This window comes from Medicago sativa, chromosome 2 (assembly GCF_051527215.1).
Source record: "Medicago sativa cultivar Bolivia chromosome 2, Bolivia_mono, whole genome shotgun sequence".
Classification (NCBI taxonomy): Eukaryota; Viridiplantae; Streptophyta; class Magnoliopsida; order Fabales; family Fabaceae; genus Medicago; species Medicago sativa.
Window position 1 is genome coordinate 22,993,268 of NC_140750.1, and position 18,110 is coordinate 23,011,377.

The 18,110-nt window shown below is 31.5% G+C and overlaps 1 protein-coding gene and 1 long non-coding RNA gene across 2 annotated transcripts; both read right to left on the bottom strand.

The window, feature by feature from the left end:
- Positions 1-581: 581 nt before the first annotated feature.
- Positions 582-17,709, bottom strand: LOC146945606 (uncharacterized). The gene is made up of 8 exons (XM_085743932.1): positions 17,464-17,709; positions 17,317-17,359; positions 13,328-13,682; positions 12,911-13,014; positions 3,413-3,886; positions 2,567-2,725; positions 2,017-2,438; positions 582-1,482 (listed from the first exon to the last, which is right to left on the bottom strand). The coding sequence occupies exons 3-8, from the start codon at positions 13,660-13,662 to the stop codon at positions 862-864; spliced, it is 2,115 nt and encodes a 704-aa protein (XP_085600058.1). The 5' UTR covers positions 13,663-13,682; positions 17,317-17,359; positions 17,464-17,709; the 3' UTR covers positions 582-861.
- LOC146945607 (uncharacterized) lies at positions 9,979-11,871 on the bottom strand. The gene is made up of 3 exons (XR_015026444.1): positions 11,575-11,871; positions 10,637-10,710; positions 9,979-10,182 (listed from the first exon to the last, which is right to left on the bottom strand). It is a non-coding gene; the product is annotated as an uncharacterized LOC146945607 (long non-coding RNA).
- Positions 17,710-18,110: the final 401 nt, after the last annotated feature.

Below are 18,110 nucleotides of genomic sequence, written 5' to 3' on the forward strand. Positions count from 1 at the left end.
TACTCAAAACAAATCTAGATGTCTGACAAAACACTTAAAGGCAAAGCCTAATGCAATTGCCAATTATATGGATTATCCGCCATCATATCAACATGTTCATCTTCATCAATCACTTACGGTGAAGAAGCAGTGTGGTGTGAAGGAATAAAAAAACTTGGTCTTTTATGTATTTATAGAAGTGGGTCACGGAGTACAAACCATGTCAATTTACGAACTGGATCAAATTTGACCCGTATAAGAAATGGACATAATCTTTTAAAATCATGCAATTTTGCATGAGTTTTACAAATTTAATGCGATTTTACTATGATTTTTCATGTTTTGGAGTTTTGTTATGAATTTGAATTGTTGAAGATGAGTAAAGTCGCAAAATCCTAAATTTTAAAATGTAAGTTATGATTTTAACAACGATAATGATAGCCTTTGTTGTCGCAACCATCTCAGATTGTTGAGGTTCTCATTCATTTTTAACCTGCCCTATTTCTAATTTATAGTTACCTTTACTCTTGAAACTCAGATTGTATCATAGAGCAACATAGGATGAGGAGATAAAAGTTTAAAATATATTCACACCATTTAAATAGACTAAAGCTCCCTTATAAGGAAGAACAAGTAAATAAAAGCTACATTATTCCATAATGTTATGTAACATCAACACTTCTAGAAACAATTCAAATAATACATTACCACTTTAACAAAAAACAATAAATGATAGGATATTTGACCAATCAGATTCTGTTGACCATACATGAAAGCTTGAGTGATTATAATTTGTAAGTGTTGCATGCTGCCACATAAGATTCTTGTGTTTCTTGTCAAACTTCATTCATAACAATGCATTTTCCTTACAATAATATTCCTCTACTCTATCACATAGATCATATTTTTACCAGGCTTAGACAGAGTCTTCCAATAGTTGATTGAGTTAATGATATCTGTAAACAAGGACAAATGCAAACCTATGTACAAAAGTATTGGGAGGAAAGAAAATATTGAAATGCAAATAGGAATCCGTATCGAACCATGGTTGTATGTTATGAAGAAGGAACTACTAAGTGCTACCATCATGCTTGTTATGGAGATGAATAATGTGATCAATCCAAATATTAGCTTTATAGGCAGTGATTTATAGAAGTCATACTCTCCATAACGCGAGACAAGAATAGACAAGAAAATCAATATGGCAGTCGAAGATGAAATGAATGCAGATGCATCTGAGATTGCAAACACCAAGAATGATGTTTTATTCAAATAGTGTGGTTTTCCAGAGTCATCCGTACCGCCTGGTAAAGTAACTGCAGCAGCGAACACTCCGGTTGCAATGACTGTCGAAATTAGCATACACGACTCCGCAGTTTTTTTCATCCAAGACTCTGCATCCTCCCTTAGTATTTTATGCTCATTTGAGAATAACTCTTGTGCAGTCAAGTCTTCAGAGTTTTTCATCTTTATTTGTGCTGGCAACATTATCTTCTTTACATTCTATTATATGAAAATGTATATATGTTAGATAAAATATAGATATGTAAAAATAAATTAGAGTTAAATTTATTAAGTAAAGTAGGATAATTATGTATGCACAAAAGGAATAAACCTTGTAGAGTTGTCAAATTAGAGTTAAATGTATACATGTTAGACATAAAATAGATATAAATAAATTAGAGGTACATTTATTATGTAAAGTAGGATAATTGTGTATGCACACAAGGCATAAAAAACCTTGTAGAGTTGTCAAATTAGTCCAGGAGTGCGGCCCTATTTTTTTTTTGTCCATAGACAAAGGAGTAAAGACCTGTGAAACTCACACACACCACAAAGTTTTGGGTTCGAATCCGGATGAAGGCGTCCCATTTTAACTCATAAAGATATGCAAAAATAAACGTTCGATTTTTTTTAGACATATTATAAGTACCGAGGCCAACCTAGCCTAAAATATGGGCCCATCTAGAGCCAAATTTGACTACTCTAGTGCAAATGCAAAGACATGAAATAAAAGGTTTGCATTGCATATTGTACCTCAAGCCATAATAACTCGACACACATTTGAAAAGCTGCTCCAGAAACCAATTCAAGTTGAGCTCGTGGTGCTAATTTTGCAGCCAAGTGCAATAAAGTGTTCTCTTCATCATCAGCATATGTCACTATGATACCCTTAATATGCCCTATTTGATGTACGAGATTGAAGATACTAGCATGTCGTTTCAAGACAGCTATGTGTAATATAGTTTGATTTTTGCTATTCACATCCCATATCAAGCTTGGATGGGCACTAATAAGCTCAGATAAGAACCCAAAATTTCCAACTTCAGCAGCATCAAATATTAGTTGAGAAGGTTCATTTCTGATTTTATTTAACTCCTCCTTTGATGAGTAGTGTTTTTTAAGAATCGTGGTCCAAAGAAATTTAACCAATTGAAAAACCATGTTATTTTTCAGGCCTGCAGTACAAAATTTGGTTACTAAGTTAATGAAACGAATGTAAAAAAAATTAATAAAACATAAAGTTGATGCAATGAAACGAATGTAAAAAAAATTAATAAAACATAAAGTTGATGCAAGGATTTACCAGGATTGGTCATGATGTGGTTATGATCATTATCTGGACAATGACAAGAAGAATCCGATGGCATTTGATTTTTAGCCAAGAGATGTAAAGCCGTCTCTTCATTCACATCACGTGCAAAAGCTAGTTCGCTCTTGTCTCTTACCATTTGGAAGGCTAAGTCTGCAATTGCAAGATAATACTATGATCAATATTCTTGCATCTGGAAGTATTTGTAACATCCCATATGCTCTACAGTGGACCGATGATGGAAAATCAATCAGAACTTTGATGATGGCTAAAGTTTGTCACTTTTAATTATAAGTTTAGAGACCTCGACGTCCTTACAACTGTAACTATGATTTGATCAGTATTGATTTAACAAAACAAATATCAAATGAATATAAGTCGTGTATTAAAGCATTAATACTTCTTAACTTGTTTTTTTGTCAAAGTGACACCGATCAATTGAGCATTGGTACCCTATAGAACACATAAACTACTCAAAATTCTCTATCTAGAGACCATTCTAATCGTTGAATTGTTGGAATCTCTGAAACAATTTATTTAGGGACCAGATTATTTAATTGGTCACTAAATCGGTATCTTATTATTTAGTTTTCACTGAAACACTTGCAGTATTCAATATTTTAGATGAAAGAAATTACACAGGAATAAAATGCAAGTGAGCAGTGAGGTTGTGCCATTAATGCTTTCTGAATGACAAAATCAATGCTCCGAGAAACTACATTCAAAGACCTAGGAGACACCCTTTGAATCGATTTAAAGATCGATTTGTAAAATGTCGTTGAACCATTAGTGGAAATGTGCTAATGTTTACAATGAATTACAACTGTTAATAATGCTTACCATAGATGCCAGTGTAGATACAAGAAAAGAACAATTTTTTCCGGTCCTCATCTTGATGTACGGTCTTATTATAAAGATGCCATGTCATTTTGCTTCTTCCTTGCAAAGCAGCATACTGAATAGGAGTATATCCATTTGCACTCCTTATTAGAGGTAATTGTGAGTTCTCATCCAACATTAAGTCAACAATTTCAATGTTTCCAGCAGCAGCAGCAATACAGAAAGCAGTGTTTCCATTCATATCTTGCAATGTGATATCACTGCCATCAGGCATCGTCAATAGCTCCTTCACAAAGAGAATTTGGTTTGCACCTGCAGCAATATGCAGTAGTGTAGGCCACCCAAATGCTATGGCAGCATTTTTCAGCTTATTCTCATTGTCTAAGATGCGCTTAGCTGCTGGCCAGTTTCCGTTTAGAGCATACTTGTGAATGGGAACACAAAGGTTGAGAAACCTTTCACTTTGATCATCACCTAAAACAAAGGTTTCAATTGCAGTTAAAGTGAATATTTCTATTGCGTTAACATTAAACCTACCTACATGTACAATACAAGCAATTAAAAGATCAAAGTGATATTAACATTATCGCCATGTAGTCTCCAAAATTTCACAGGGAGTAATTAGCTAAATTAATTATTAATATTCACCATTACAAAAATTTGAAGTTAATATCAACACAATTTTATATCCTTAATATTGCTAATATTATTTTGACGTTTCTTGAATCTTTTTAATCCATACCTCCTGCAATCTCAATCTTATTGTCCATACATCTACTTCACTCTCTTATCTTTTTTCTTTTTACTAAAAGAGATAGTAAAATTAAGATGGAAATAGAAAGTAAAGATTTTTTTTAGAGAAGTAAAGACAGATGTAGAGGAGAGCAAAGAAGATAGGTCCATATTCATCTTGTAGGGCCAAGGTTAAAAGTCATCGTATTAAAATTAAAAGCATTATTTTAACTAACGAAAAGACGGACACTCATGTGTCCGTCTTTCCGTTTTTTTATTACGCTAACGTTTGAAAATTATGAATAGTGTTTTTTTTATTAAATTTTGATTTTAATTAAAATTAAAAATATAAATATTTGTTGCTTTGAAGTTATAAAAAACTAAAATAACCATGATTATCTATTTCAATGACACCAACAATATAACAAAAAAAAAAATATAATCTAAATTCTTTTTTTTATAATGACTCCAACAACAATCTTTAGTATAAACTAGCGAAAAGACGGGCACTTACGTGTCATTCTTTCCGTTCTTTTTATTGCGCTAACGTTTGAAAATTATGAATGATGTTTCTTTATAAAATTTTGATATTGATTAATACTAAAAATATAAATGTTTGTTACTTTTAAGTTATAAGAAACCAAAGTAACCATGATTATCTATTTCAATGACATCAACAATATAACAAAAAAATATAATTTAAATTCTTTTTTTTAATGACACCAACAACAATCTTTATTATAGAAAAAGTTGTTTAAGAGTATAATTGGGATAATGAAAAAGTAAGTATAAATATACTCATTTAGTTTGTTACACTTTTTAAATGATAAAGGAAAAAAATCTGACATATATATTCATATCGTGTTTATTACATTTTTTAATATTTAAATTTATTCTTATCAATTTTTTACTTTTGTATTATAAATTGAGAGCATTTTTTGAAAAAGAAAATGCCAACCCAAAAGAGCTAAAAGGGGGTTATTTTCTTTATATATAGTATAAATTAAACAAAAAAGATGTTCAAATGATGCAATGTTGTTATTCCCGGATGCAAAAATTACCCCCCGAAATAACTTTCCCAGGAAAACATAATGAGCATTTTATTCCAAGAAAAAAGTGTTTGCTTACCAAATTTTATTCCTAGGATTTTTTTCAAAGAAGTGGAAACTGTTATGTTAATTTTTACAAAGTGGAAACACAGTGGTGAAATGAGGATATGTATGAGTTTTGATTAAACGTGGGCTCTCTTTTCATGGGAATATAATTTTCCCATCCCTTTTTCATGGAAATAAAAATGAGTAGAATGTGAGATAAGTAGATTCCTGGTATTAATTATTGGGTTAATTATGTTTAAGGTCCCTATAAATAGGCGTGTTTCCAACATTAGTCCCTACTTAAATTTTATTAAATTTTTAGTCCCCCACGTTTTTGCCGTTTGTAAGTTTGGTCCCCGCCGTGAACTTTTAGCTGACAGGACAAACGGAATTGCCACATAGATGTGCCACTAGGATGCCACATGGACTCATTTAATGACATGGCATGCCATGTGGTAAAACAATATCCACCTAGATTTTAATTTAATTAACATTAATTTATTTTAGTTTTTTTTTTGTTGAAAGAATTAATTTATTTTAGTTATTATTATTTAAAACAAATAAAAACAGTAATTTTGTTAATTAACATTGACAAAAACTGTCCAAAAAAAAATTACATTGATTAAAAAAAAATCTTGTTTTCTCCTTCCTCAGTTCACGTTATTCTCTTCTCCTTCATCCTCTCATTCTTATTTCTACTCCATTTTTGCATTTTTCTTTTGTGCTCTCATAACCAGACAATACAAAGCCGAACACACACCCGACTTGCATTCTTTTGCATTCTTTTCCATCAAAGTGTTACGTCGTGTTCTTTCCATCCTTTCTCAACCTTCAGATCTGCGTGTTTTCACAAGGGAAATGTTGAGTTGCTTTTTTCGGAGGAGAAACGACATCGATTGTTGTTGTCGTTGTTGTTTGGATTAGAAGAGTGTAACTGTGACTAAAGTGAGGGTTGAGGCTTCGTTACAGGTGAATCTCGTTTTCACATAATCAAATCATACCCATTACCCAATATCAACACTCAAAATTAAACATAAAAAACCCAAATTTACAGATTTTCATATAAATTTTGTCAAAGCTTACCACCCTCCCTTTGCTCCTTTTTATTTTTCCAGATCCAAAAAATGCACTCTTTTTGTATCTCTCTCTATGCTTACCAATTTGAACCCTACAAATTGTTTCTCTTCTAGTTCCCGTTCTCTATCCTCCTTGGTCCTTCCTCACCAATTTCCTTCACTGGTTGTGATTTCCGCGTCGGTTGTGGCCACGACGTTCACTTCCTCTCTCTCTCTCTCTCTCTCTCTCTCTCTCTCTCTCTCTCTCTCTGCGAAGATTGTTATAACGGTGAAGAATTGTTGCTGGGTCGGAGAAGAAAGGTTATGTTGTTTCTGGGGGTGATGAACGTATGGTGATGGTGCTAGTACAGATTGTGTTTTAGGATCGACGAATTGGAAAAATGGGTTGGTGAAATCACATAACACAAGCTCATTCACCATTATGGAATTTTCTTTTCTGAAAAATGAACAAAGAATATGAAATGGTTATTGATGTTGCTGGATTTTGTGTGTGTGTGTAGTATTTAGATCTAGAAGAATATTGCTAAGGGTGATGAATGATGATTGATGACGAGGGGAGGAATTTTCAAGATTAATTAATTTTTTGAAATTAAGAAAATAAAATAAATATCAGTTTTTTTATTTAAATATCATTTTATAACTTGGCATGCCACATCATTTAATGTGTCTACGTGGCATCCAATGTGTTTGCCTATGTGGCAATTCCGTTTGTCTGGTCAGCAAGAAAGTCACAACAGGGACCAATTTTGTTAACGGCAAAAACGTGGGGGACCAAAAATTTAATAAAATTTAAGTAGGGACTAATGTTGGAAACACGCCTATTTATAGGGACCTTAAACATAATTAACCCTTAATTATTCATAGGCATATTATTTTGGGCAAATTATACTCACCTCCGTTAAGGTTTGTTCAAATATCATGCACACCCCCTCTATTTATTAAATAAGCACTTACCTCCCTTGAATTTTCACTAAATAGGTATCTTCTACCCTTCTGTCCAAACGGCGTTAGCTTGATTCCGTTCTCAGATCTTCTCTCTTCCATCATTCTACTTCTTTAGTTTATCGATTCATTCATTTTGTCACCAGATTTGTTAACACCCCCCCTTTCCTAGATAACTCAAGAATTTTTTATTGGTAAAGAGATAAGTAGATTTTACTCATCAACAAAAACAATCTCATATAAGCAAAGATTAAAACCATACAAACCATAAGTTTTTTCTTTCTTTTAGAAAATATCCAAATTTGACATGAGAATAGTTTTAAAGTCAATTCTTTCTTTTAGAAAATATCCAAATTTGACATGAGAATAGTTTTAAAGTCAAATGTTGGTCAATTTTTTTTTTTTTAACTCAATGAAAATCAGGAATACAAGAATTGAAAAATTTATTGGAGAATAAGGAACTTGTTTGAGAAATTTTGAATTTGTCAATTGGATATTTTCACTATAGTTTAAAGGAACCAACTTTATTAAGTGGAAATGGCCATGAAAACAATTGCTGACTGAGACTCTAACTAGTTTGGTGGTAGAGCGTTTTAATTCTGGAAGTGAGTGGATGAACATGCGTGCAATATATTCGTTTGTTAATAGTGTAGGAAAGAATTGCAGTTAACAAAGGGAAAAAGATTGGTGAACACCCTTTTGGTGATACACCCTCCTACCACTCCATGTGGCAAGGACATTTTTGTAATTTTCAACACCAGACTCCTTCCTCTTTCCACCTGTTCCTTGTTTCTCTCACCAAACCATCCCATCTTTCTCTCTCACGCAGATCACTCTCTCTGTCTGCACCTCCACCCTCTGCCACCACCACCCACCGTCGCCGTTCCTCCTTCTCTTTTGCCGGAATCCCTTTGTCTCATCTCTCCACCGTCCCTCTCCTCCGATTCAATCTATTTTTACGGCTGCCGTCCCTCACTCCCTCCGCCGGCATCTCCTTTAAATCTAACAGACATTCAGATTCGCTTTTAAAACAATCACCGTTTCTGCTTAGATCCGGCTCCGACGTCGATGAGAGAGTAACGGTGGTGAGAGATGATTTCTTTGAATTTGGGTAGATTTGAGAGGAGGATTAGGAAGAGGAGCAATTTCACTCTGCCCCCACCTCCGTCGCGTCCTCTTTGAATTTTGAATGCAGGGAAAAAATGGTTACGCCTTTGACAAATTATGGTTATATTGTTCGTTTATTTGGTTATCTGTAACTTACATGTGCAAAAAAAAAAAAATCAATTCAAGCCAATTGTCACTAAGACATTCTAATTTATGAAGAAATAGTGGTCACACATATGTAAAAATGTGGTCATACAGACCATATATTTGGCTAGTTTTTCTTTCCCATGTGTAAATAATATCGTTTTAGGCGAATCGAACGCATGATCTCATTTGATCACTGCACTAAAAGCATTTCCAACCATAAATAACTTGTTTTACAATCGGCAAGTTTATCACGCCTAAAGACGGACAAGTTCTAATTTATGAAAAAATAATAGTCACGTATTTGTAAAAATGTGGTCATACAGACCATATATTTGGCTAGTTTACATTTCCCAGATGTAAATAATTTCGTTTTAGGCGAATCAAACGCATAATCTCATTTGATCACTGCACTAAAAGCATTTCCAACCATAAATAACCTGTTTTACAATCGGCAAGTTTATCACGCCTAAGGACGGACAAGTTCTAATTTATGAAAAAATAGTGGTCACGTATTTGTAAAAATGTGGTCATACGGACCATATATTTGGCTAGTTTATATTTCCCAGATGTAAATAATTTCGTTTTAGGCGAATCGAACGCATAATCTCATTTGATCACTGCACTAAAAGCATTTCCAACCATAAATAACCTGTTTTACAATCGGCGAGTTTATCACGGCTATAGACGGACAAGTTCTAATTTATGAAAAAATAGTGGTCACGTATTTGTAAAAATGTGGTCATACAGACCATATATTTGGCTAGTTTATATTTCCCAGATGTAAATAATCTCGTTTTAGGCGAATCGAACGCATGATCTCATTTGATCACTGCACTAAAAGCATTTCCAACCATAAATAATCTGTTTTACAATCGACGAGTTTATCACGCCTAAAGACGGATAAGTTCTAATTTATGAAAAAAATAGTGGTCACGTATTTGTAAAAATGTGGTCATACAGACCATATATTTGGCTAGTTTATATTTCCCAGATGTAAATAATTTCGTTTTAGGCGAATCGAACACATAATCTCATTTGATCACTGCACTAAAAGCATTTCCAACCATAAATAACCTGTTTTACAATCGGCGAGTTTATCACGGCTATAGACGGACAAGTTCTAATTTATGAAAAAATAGTGGTCACGTATTTGTAAAAATGTGGTCATACAGACCATATATTTGGCTAGTTTATATTTCCCAGATGTAAATAATCTCGTTTTAGGGGAATCGAACGCATGATCTCATTTGATCACTGCACTAAAAACATTTCCAACCATAAATAATCTGTTTTACAATCGACGAGTTTATCACGCCTAAAGACGGATAAGTTCTAATTTATGAAAAAATAGTGGTCACGTATTTGTAAAAATGTGGTCATAACACAACCTTTATCTACTTGACATTAAATTCAACTTCAGAAACAATTGAATTACAAAATCGCTGCAAGAACCAACGAAACAGGACAATTCAGCAACAATATTTCATAGAAATAGAATCTAATGGGATTACAAAATAGAATGCATAATTGTCTCGAGAACACATAACATCACACATCTCCATAAACATAATGCTAAAATTTGACAATAATCCAAGTCAAATAGGAACAAGAATGCCCTTCTTGCTCATGCTATCCAAAACATCATTGAGAGCTTGACTAAGACCAACACAATCTGCAAAATCAATCAAAAGTGGATTCTTTCTGAAATGACATAAGGCACAAAAAGACAGATATGTGATCATGAAATTGCAGGGATTTTAGCAATACTATTTATGTTTGGAAAGCAATTTAGATATCATGAATCCAATGAAATATTAGAAACTATTTGATAGACATGCGTTGCTTTCATGAGTTGGCACCAGGTGCTCAATTTAATGAGTAGTTTCTAAAAAATATTAAACTGCAAGCTACCTCATTCACTAATCTAACTATAACTTTCATACCAGTGATACAAAAGCAGTTAACAAAATTATCATTTATCCAAAATTACTTCATTATGAAATTACCATATATGTATAAATGGTAACTTGCAGGAACAAGTATATCAATGGCAACTTGCAGGAACATATATATAAATGATAGCAGATAATTTTTTAAAGAAATAATTTAGAAATAGAAATAATTACCATTCAATCATCTTCAAGTGCAATAGAAGTAGACGAAGTTGAACAACTAGGGCCCTCTTCCGATTGACAAATGTCTACAAAAGATAAAAAAAAATCATTATCACTGTAATCACTGAAAATGTTGAAAATCCAAAATACCAAACTTAATATCTAGACTGTCAGATATTAACCCAACAGTTACCGATGTGATGACCACTATGATCGTAACATAATTCACTGTAATCAAACATGTTAGTGTTTTTTCAGACACAAGTGTCGGGCACAGGACACACATTCAATCTCTAACACATGAAATCGAGGTCTCTGGACTACAAGCAATCTAAAATACATATAGTATCTAACTTTAATATTATTATTAAAATCTCTAATATGTGCATTGGACATCCACTGATTCAATGTTACAGAAATGAATCCTATATATAAGCTACTTTCTTATCTTCCAACAATACTCCAAACTAATAGTTCAATAACACCTTTTCTTCAAGTTACATAAACTGATAGAACTCGGTGCAGAGGTAACCATATTATGTGATGTGCCTCACTATTCTAAAAAGAACATTGTTTGGCACAAAATCAGCATGACTATAAGTTGACCATTGAAACCAATTCTATCACCAAGTGAAGAACAATGAACTAAATGCATGTGATTTCAAAATTTCAATGCAAAAATGTAACTATTCCATTAGATCCATTACAAATTCAATTCAGATCAAGTTCTTAACCAAAATCCAACAAAAACATCAAATCAAGCTCAAATTCAATCAAGAAAACAACACACACACAAAACTGAAAATTGCAACAGAACCATCTCATTTTAAACCCCCATCAATCAAAATTCATATATAACAAAACAAAACCGACCCATCAAGCAAAAACACATGAAAACACTGAAATCAAGTTAAATTTGCAAGAACAAAAAGGAAAGAGAATAGTTGTACCTGAAAGTGTGAAGAAAGAAGCTAAGTTGAAGTAGAAGAAGATGAAGCTGAGGCGAGGCGAGTGAAGGTGGACGGAGCAGTTCATGACGGTGGTGGTGGACTGGTGGTGCTGCGGGAGGGAACTGAAAGAAGATGGTGAGGGTTGTGAGAAAACAGAGAAAAAGAAGACAGAGAAAAGAAAGAAAGAGAAAGTGATGCCCAAATTTTTTTATTAATAAAATGTGCCACATAAGGGGGTGTAGGAGTGGTTTGCCACCTATGGTGGTATGTGTATCATCACTCTTAACAAAGGAAAGAAAAGTTCTGTCAAAATTATAACAGTGTTAATTTCTAAGGGATGTCAATGCTTTTTGAGAAATCAAGGGGGTGTCAATGACATTTGTACATACCTCAAGGGAGGTGTGTGTAATTTTCCCTATTATTTTTGTTCCTTTCTACCAAACACAGGGATTCTTCTTTCCCAACCTCTATTTCCAGGAATGTGTTTTTAATCTCCGAAACAAACATTGGTTAAAAAAATATTCCCTCCGTTTTAAAATAAGTGTCGTTTAAGATTGTTACACATATATTAAGAAATGCAATAATATTGTCTATAGACATGGCAGTATTACTAAAACAACCTTGTTAACTATTGGTACATTTCCCATCATTATAAATTAAAGTAAAATGTTGTAGTTTGAAAATAGTATGCATAATAATGATAATCAAGTAGTACTATTGGAAAAAAGTAATTAATAGTGTATTGAAAAGTGAGAATGACATTCATTTTAAAACAATTTTATTTTGTTAAAATGACACTCTTTTTAAAACAGAAGCAAAGGGAATAATGCTTTTGTAACATGGGTTGTTTTCGTTGCCTCGTCAGTTGATTATGTTGATTTTCTTTTGGTTTTTACTATATCCCCCGGTGTGGTTTGGGGGACAACACTTGGGTGACATTAATGTCACCGCGACATTAAATCTGGGCCACACAACACACATTGTCATTTGCATCTGGGCCACACAACACATCCATGAGTACATTTGTGTGGCCCAGATTTACACAATTAAATGTTGAGTTATGAATTTTATTTTAATATGGACTAATATTAATATTTCTTAATATTGTATATGTAACGAAAGTATATGATTAAATTTTGTTTTTTTTTTTTGTCTCTATAGATTATTTCTAACTCAAAGTGTTTGATCTAGTGGTATAAAGATAAACATTTGACTCAGATGTTCTGAAATTGAGCTCTGTCATCTCTACCGTGGACCATGGCAGCATTCCTTCTCCTTAAATTTTTATTAGCAAAAAAGAAAAAAAGACTAGGCATATTGAGAGAGAGAATCATACTTGTTTCCTCCAAAAACTCAAGATTAGGCGCGTTGTATAGGTCTGATGCCGGAGTTTGTTGTGATACTAGAGGTGTAGAATTGGCATCGGAGGTTGTCACTCTCCTGTAAAAGACAATATGTATATATTACTATATTTAATATGAGAAAATATAGTTACAACATTTATTTAACGTTAATATATGATTCCCTAAAAAAAACATTAATATATCCTAGTCGCTTTGGATAAATCAATGCACAACTAAGCAAAAACACAAGATCGATGCAGTGAAACTTTTTTCTTTTGAGAATAGTTCTTAGTTTTTCCTGTTTTCATTTTTCCTTTTCTTTATTGTTTTGATTAGCTTGTAACCAAAAAAAAGAAAAAGCAAACACAAATCAGTTTTTGAACAAAAATTGAATGTATGAAACACTTAACCTGTCAAGCTCCTCCCACATTTCCTTGGCTGTCTGACAACTTGAAATTCTTTCAAGATCATTTGGATTTATGGCACAATATAAAATATATTTGGCTTTTGCTTCTTGTTCCATGTTCTTGATATCTTCATCATTGAATTCATCTTCAGTTTTCAACACTTCTTGACCATTTATTAATTTTTTTGGAATTTTTGGTCCATTCTTAATCACAAGCCAAAGTTTGTAGTCAACTGATTGTATGAATATCTTTGTACGCCCTTTCCATTCAGTACAGTTTGATCCATCGAAGTATGGTGGCTTTGAAATGGATCTTCCTTCAACGATCGTTGCGTTCATAACTTTTTTAGTTGTATTGCCTGCAATGTATGTTTCCTTGTTAAACCCAATTTTTTGTTATTTTAATAAATATAATTTTAGCTTAAAAAAATCTGGCACATACGATCTAGCAGAAATTAGAAGTGGCCCTTCTAATTACAAATTACAATCAATATTTCAAAAACAAGATTGGAGGTTGAATTTGTGTGGGCTTCAAGTCAATGCAATTTTTTCATTCGGTTCAATTAGGGTTCAACCACACTATAATGTAACCAATCAAATCAAACTAATTAGCAAAATGGTCGGAAAGATTGATCACAACTTGAAAGTGTCATTTAATTGAAAGGGTGCAAGTGGTGCTATTGTTTGTGCTCTTACAATCTTTAGAGTATAAGGTCTATGGAATAATATTAAACTTTTTAATCGAGAGTTTTTTTCATTAAAAAAACTTGAATTTAGAGTTTGTTGAGCGAAACAAATTTGTTTATAGAAAGCGAAGGAAAAATAACATTGTTTTACCAAAAGCCAATAAGATAGCTCAATTTTGTCTCATGCCCTTATCTTGTTTGTCTAGTTAAGATTCTATCATCATGAGGTGTGGTTTCTTTTTGTTTTTTTGTTTGTACGAGGAGGTAATTAACAAGCGAGAAAATAAATCTCCTCTCAATTTCATTTAAGATACCATTATGAGTTAAATTTGTCAAGCAGTCAATTTTACGATTAACTTCTCTAAAGATGTGATTTATAGAGAAAGAATCTTGAGAAGACATTAGTTGCAACTCTTCTTGAAGGAGAGGTTTAAGATGCAAAGACATGGTAGTCATGGTAGTATGCTGACCATATTCTCTACCACCAAGGAATCAAGTTCAAAAGTATATTAAAATTCGGCCAAGACCAGAAGTACAATGATTGAGGTTGCATAAATAAGTCTCTTTTTTCCGTGTTCATATTCTCATAAAAAACTATTGTAAATATATTATAATATACATATTCAAAAACTTAATTATTATTTCAATTACATAACTTAATTTTAGAGTATGAAAATATTGATTATTTCAAATATTATTTGTTGTTCTGTCACACATGTGATTTTGTCATTTTTGTAATAATTTTATAAACAACGAAAACTTATAAAAATAAAAGTTTAAGGGTAACAAATTTAAATTAAAAAAATAATATTAATTCTTAAGAAAATCTTACAGTTTTAAGTAATTTTTAAAAATTATACATTATAATAGGTTAATTTAAAAAAAAAAACATATGTTTAAAATTGTGAATGAATTTGAATTTATAATTTAACTTTGAAGGGAGACTTGTTAAAAAAAGGCGTTTGGACCACATGTTCGTATGATTCCTTAGTAGTGGTGTTCGTATGATTCCTTAGTAGTGGATGTCCCAGTAACATGTCTTCCTTTTATGACAATATAGTACGACTTCCCTAAAAAAGACAATATAGTACCCTAAAGAAGAAGAAAATATCTATGGCTATAGAAAAAAGAGAAAAAGTGTAGTCACTTTGTCCACAGTTAACGTTGTTTTGATAGTTTAAAAAGACAATCTGCCAATTATATCATTTTTCAACTACTCATACTTAATCATTTTTAATAAAAGTAATTAATGTTATGCATTTAAAAGAATTAAGTTTTAATTTTTGAAACAAAGTTTGTTTTTTTTCTTATATGCAAATTTAAACTTTAATGAAACAAAATTTTGTAACCTATAATAATTGTTTTATGTAGAATTAAAATTTTATAAATAAAATCAAATAATGTTAAAAATTACAAGTAAAAAATAGAAGAACAATTTTGATGGAAAAACAAAAAACTCCATGAATTTTCAAAAAGAAGAAAGAGTAGAAGAGAGAGGGTTCACCAATTTTATTGAAGAGATAAAGTGTGTGCAAAAAAAAGATTTTCATATTAGAAAAAAAAAAAGAATTTATTGGAGAGTGAAAATGTATCGCAATTTTTTGTTATAGAAAAAAAGATGGCACATCAATTTTATTGGAAAGAAAGAGAATGCATTAAAAAAAATAAGAATTTATTGATAAATTAAAATGATGGTACAATAGAAGAAGAAAAACTTCAACAATTCACTTTCTTAATTCGAGTATACTATTCTAAAATAATATTTAAGAGAAACGGAGGGGTAAAAGAGAAAAGAAGAACAATTCTTTTGCAAATTAAACATTCGTAGAAAATATCAAATATTGAAATGTGCTCTTTTTAAGTAAAATATTGAAAAAAAATTCTTTGGTCAAGAAATATTGAAATGTTTTAAATGTAGTGAATATTACTTTTAATTAACTGAATAATGACAAAATTAACTGCATTTTATTTTGAAGTAATAAAATTTAACCGCATTATGAAGTAAGTTGAAATAGTTTTTATAGCTAAAGAAATTGAATGCATAAACAATCATATATATATATATATATATATATATATATATATATATATGTTAGTGGAGGAAATTTAGAGAATTAAAAGATATAATTCCATCTATAGAATTTAAATATTTTTTTATATTAATTGAACTTTTTAGAAAAGTGAAGTTTAATGAATGTTATAACAAAGAGAGAACCAAAATTAAACCAATAAAATAGACATTCTTGAAGGGTTTGGGAAACATAAATAACTCGGGTAGAGAAACAAAATAAGGACGTGTTAATAAAAAAATAAAAAAAAATTCTCTCTGTTTTTACTGTTCTATTTAAAAAAGAAAAAATCATAAAGTAAACGGATCTCAAGGTTCAAAAGAAAAAGGTCAAACAAAAATGACTGAGACAAATGTATTTCTATGTTTTGGGTACAAAATGTATATCTGTATTTTTTTTTTTTAAGAAAATGTATCTCTATATATATCAAGTAAAAATATAGATGTGAAAATATAATCTTATTGATTATTAAAACAACAGTAACAAATTTCTCTAGCAAAAATATTACACCTCGGATCTTATATATAAAAGAAAGTTTGGTTTATCAAAAGTTTATATGGGTTAGAATTTAAATCAAATACACAAACTTTTGTTGATCCAACTTTCTGTTATATATAAGACTGGAGGAAGTATATATCATGAGAGATGAAGTTGCACCATAGTATCCAGAGAGAGTCTTTGGTGTAGAATCAAAAATCTAGAATGTGCAAGTTATGAACAACATAGTATAATAGATGTATTTCAAAACTGAGGATGTGCAAACATTCACTAGTGGCTTTAGGTTGGTCTATATTCTTCTGTGTTCATGTAGCCTGGTGGTGTAAGTAGTTGTGTTTGCATCATAACTTTTCAAATTGTGTGTATCATTTCATTATCACCCTCAAAGTATTTCTTGTTCTTTATAATGTGTTTTTAAAATTAAATTATTTTTGCTTATTAAAAAAAATAATGGAAAAAAGCGATACTATTTATACTGCTCTATTCACTTAACCATGACCACAAGGAGAATGAACTCATCTTTCTGTACTATTTATGCTAAAATTCTTTTTGTTTATTAAAAAAAAAGTGATTATATATCTACTTTCAGAACTTGGAGTTGAATTTGAACACTTCTTAAGAAGCAGCTCATAGGATACACGAATCAAATTGGTGCGTTATGAAATTTTTTCCTTCTACTACTATATATAGTATTATTCTTAGCTTTGGCTAAATAGCATGAAAATGTCAATACACTATACCTGGAAATACGCAAAGATGACTTTAATTTTCTCCTACACTTGCCTGCACAAATATCGACAAATAATATGTTCAGTATGTAGTTTTGACTTCTGAGAAATATTATATAAAATAAAATTAATAATAAATAAATAGTACAGGGAAATTACTAAATATTTTAGTACTATATATATATTAAGACAGATTCTTGTTGTTGGTGTAGTGGCTCAACAAACCAATATACTATTTTAGTACTATATATATATTAAGACAGATTCTTGTTGTTGGTGTAGTGGCTCAACAAACCAATATACGGAAGTATATTCAAATTGAAATCTTAATCTCCCTTTTCAAATTGAAATCATGATGCAAAGGGAAATTAAGGGAAGAGTAGGGAAAAATATTGATTTTTTAGAGATGTTGCTGGATGAAATTATTTACACACTACTTATAAGGAGAAAAAAGGACAGAGAGAAAAAGAAGATGGTGATAAGGGAAGGAAAGAGGAAAGAACGGTGTAGAAAAATGTGTTGGAACAAAATATGTTTAACAATGAACCTTAAAGAGTTTTGATGATAACAAGGTATTAAAAATTGTAAATTGGACTAGCTAATATTTGTTCAAGTGTACAGGACCATAGTTAAAAATTTACATCATATAAAGGTTCTGAAGAACAAATAGAGAGCTATGGACTAAAGAAAAGGAAGCTTGAAAGCATCTGAAAAGAAGTGCATCTGAAGTCATAAGTGCTACTGAAGTCATCAGAAGCTGAAGATCATCAGAAGCTGAAAGTCATCAGAAGCTGAAGATCATCAGA

Bases quoted from the DNA above. Each gene is read 5' to 3' on its own strand.
- LOC146945606 (XM_085743932.1), bottom strand. From the start codon at position 13,662: ATGAACGCAACGATCGTTGAAGGAAGATCCATTTCAAAGCCACCATAC. The intron at 3,887-12,910 runs GTATGATTCTCT...CCTTTGTTTTAG, and splicing joins TGAGTTTTTGGAGGAAACAA to GTGATGATCAAAGTGAAAGG. The intron at 2,439-2,566 runs GTAAATCCTTGC...TTTGTACTGCAG, and splicing joins CCACATCATGACCAATCCTG to GCCTGAAAAATAACATGGTT.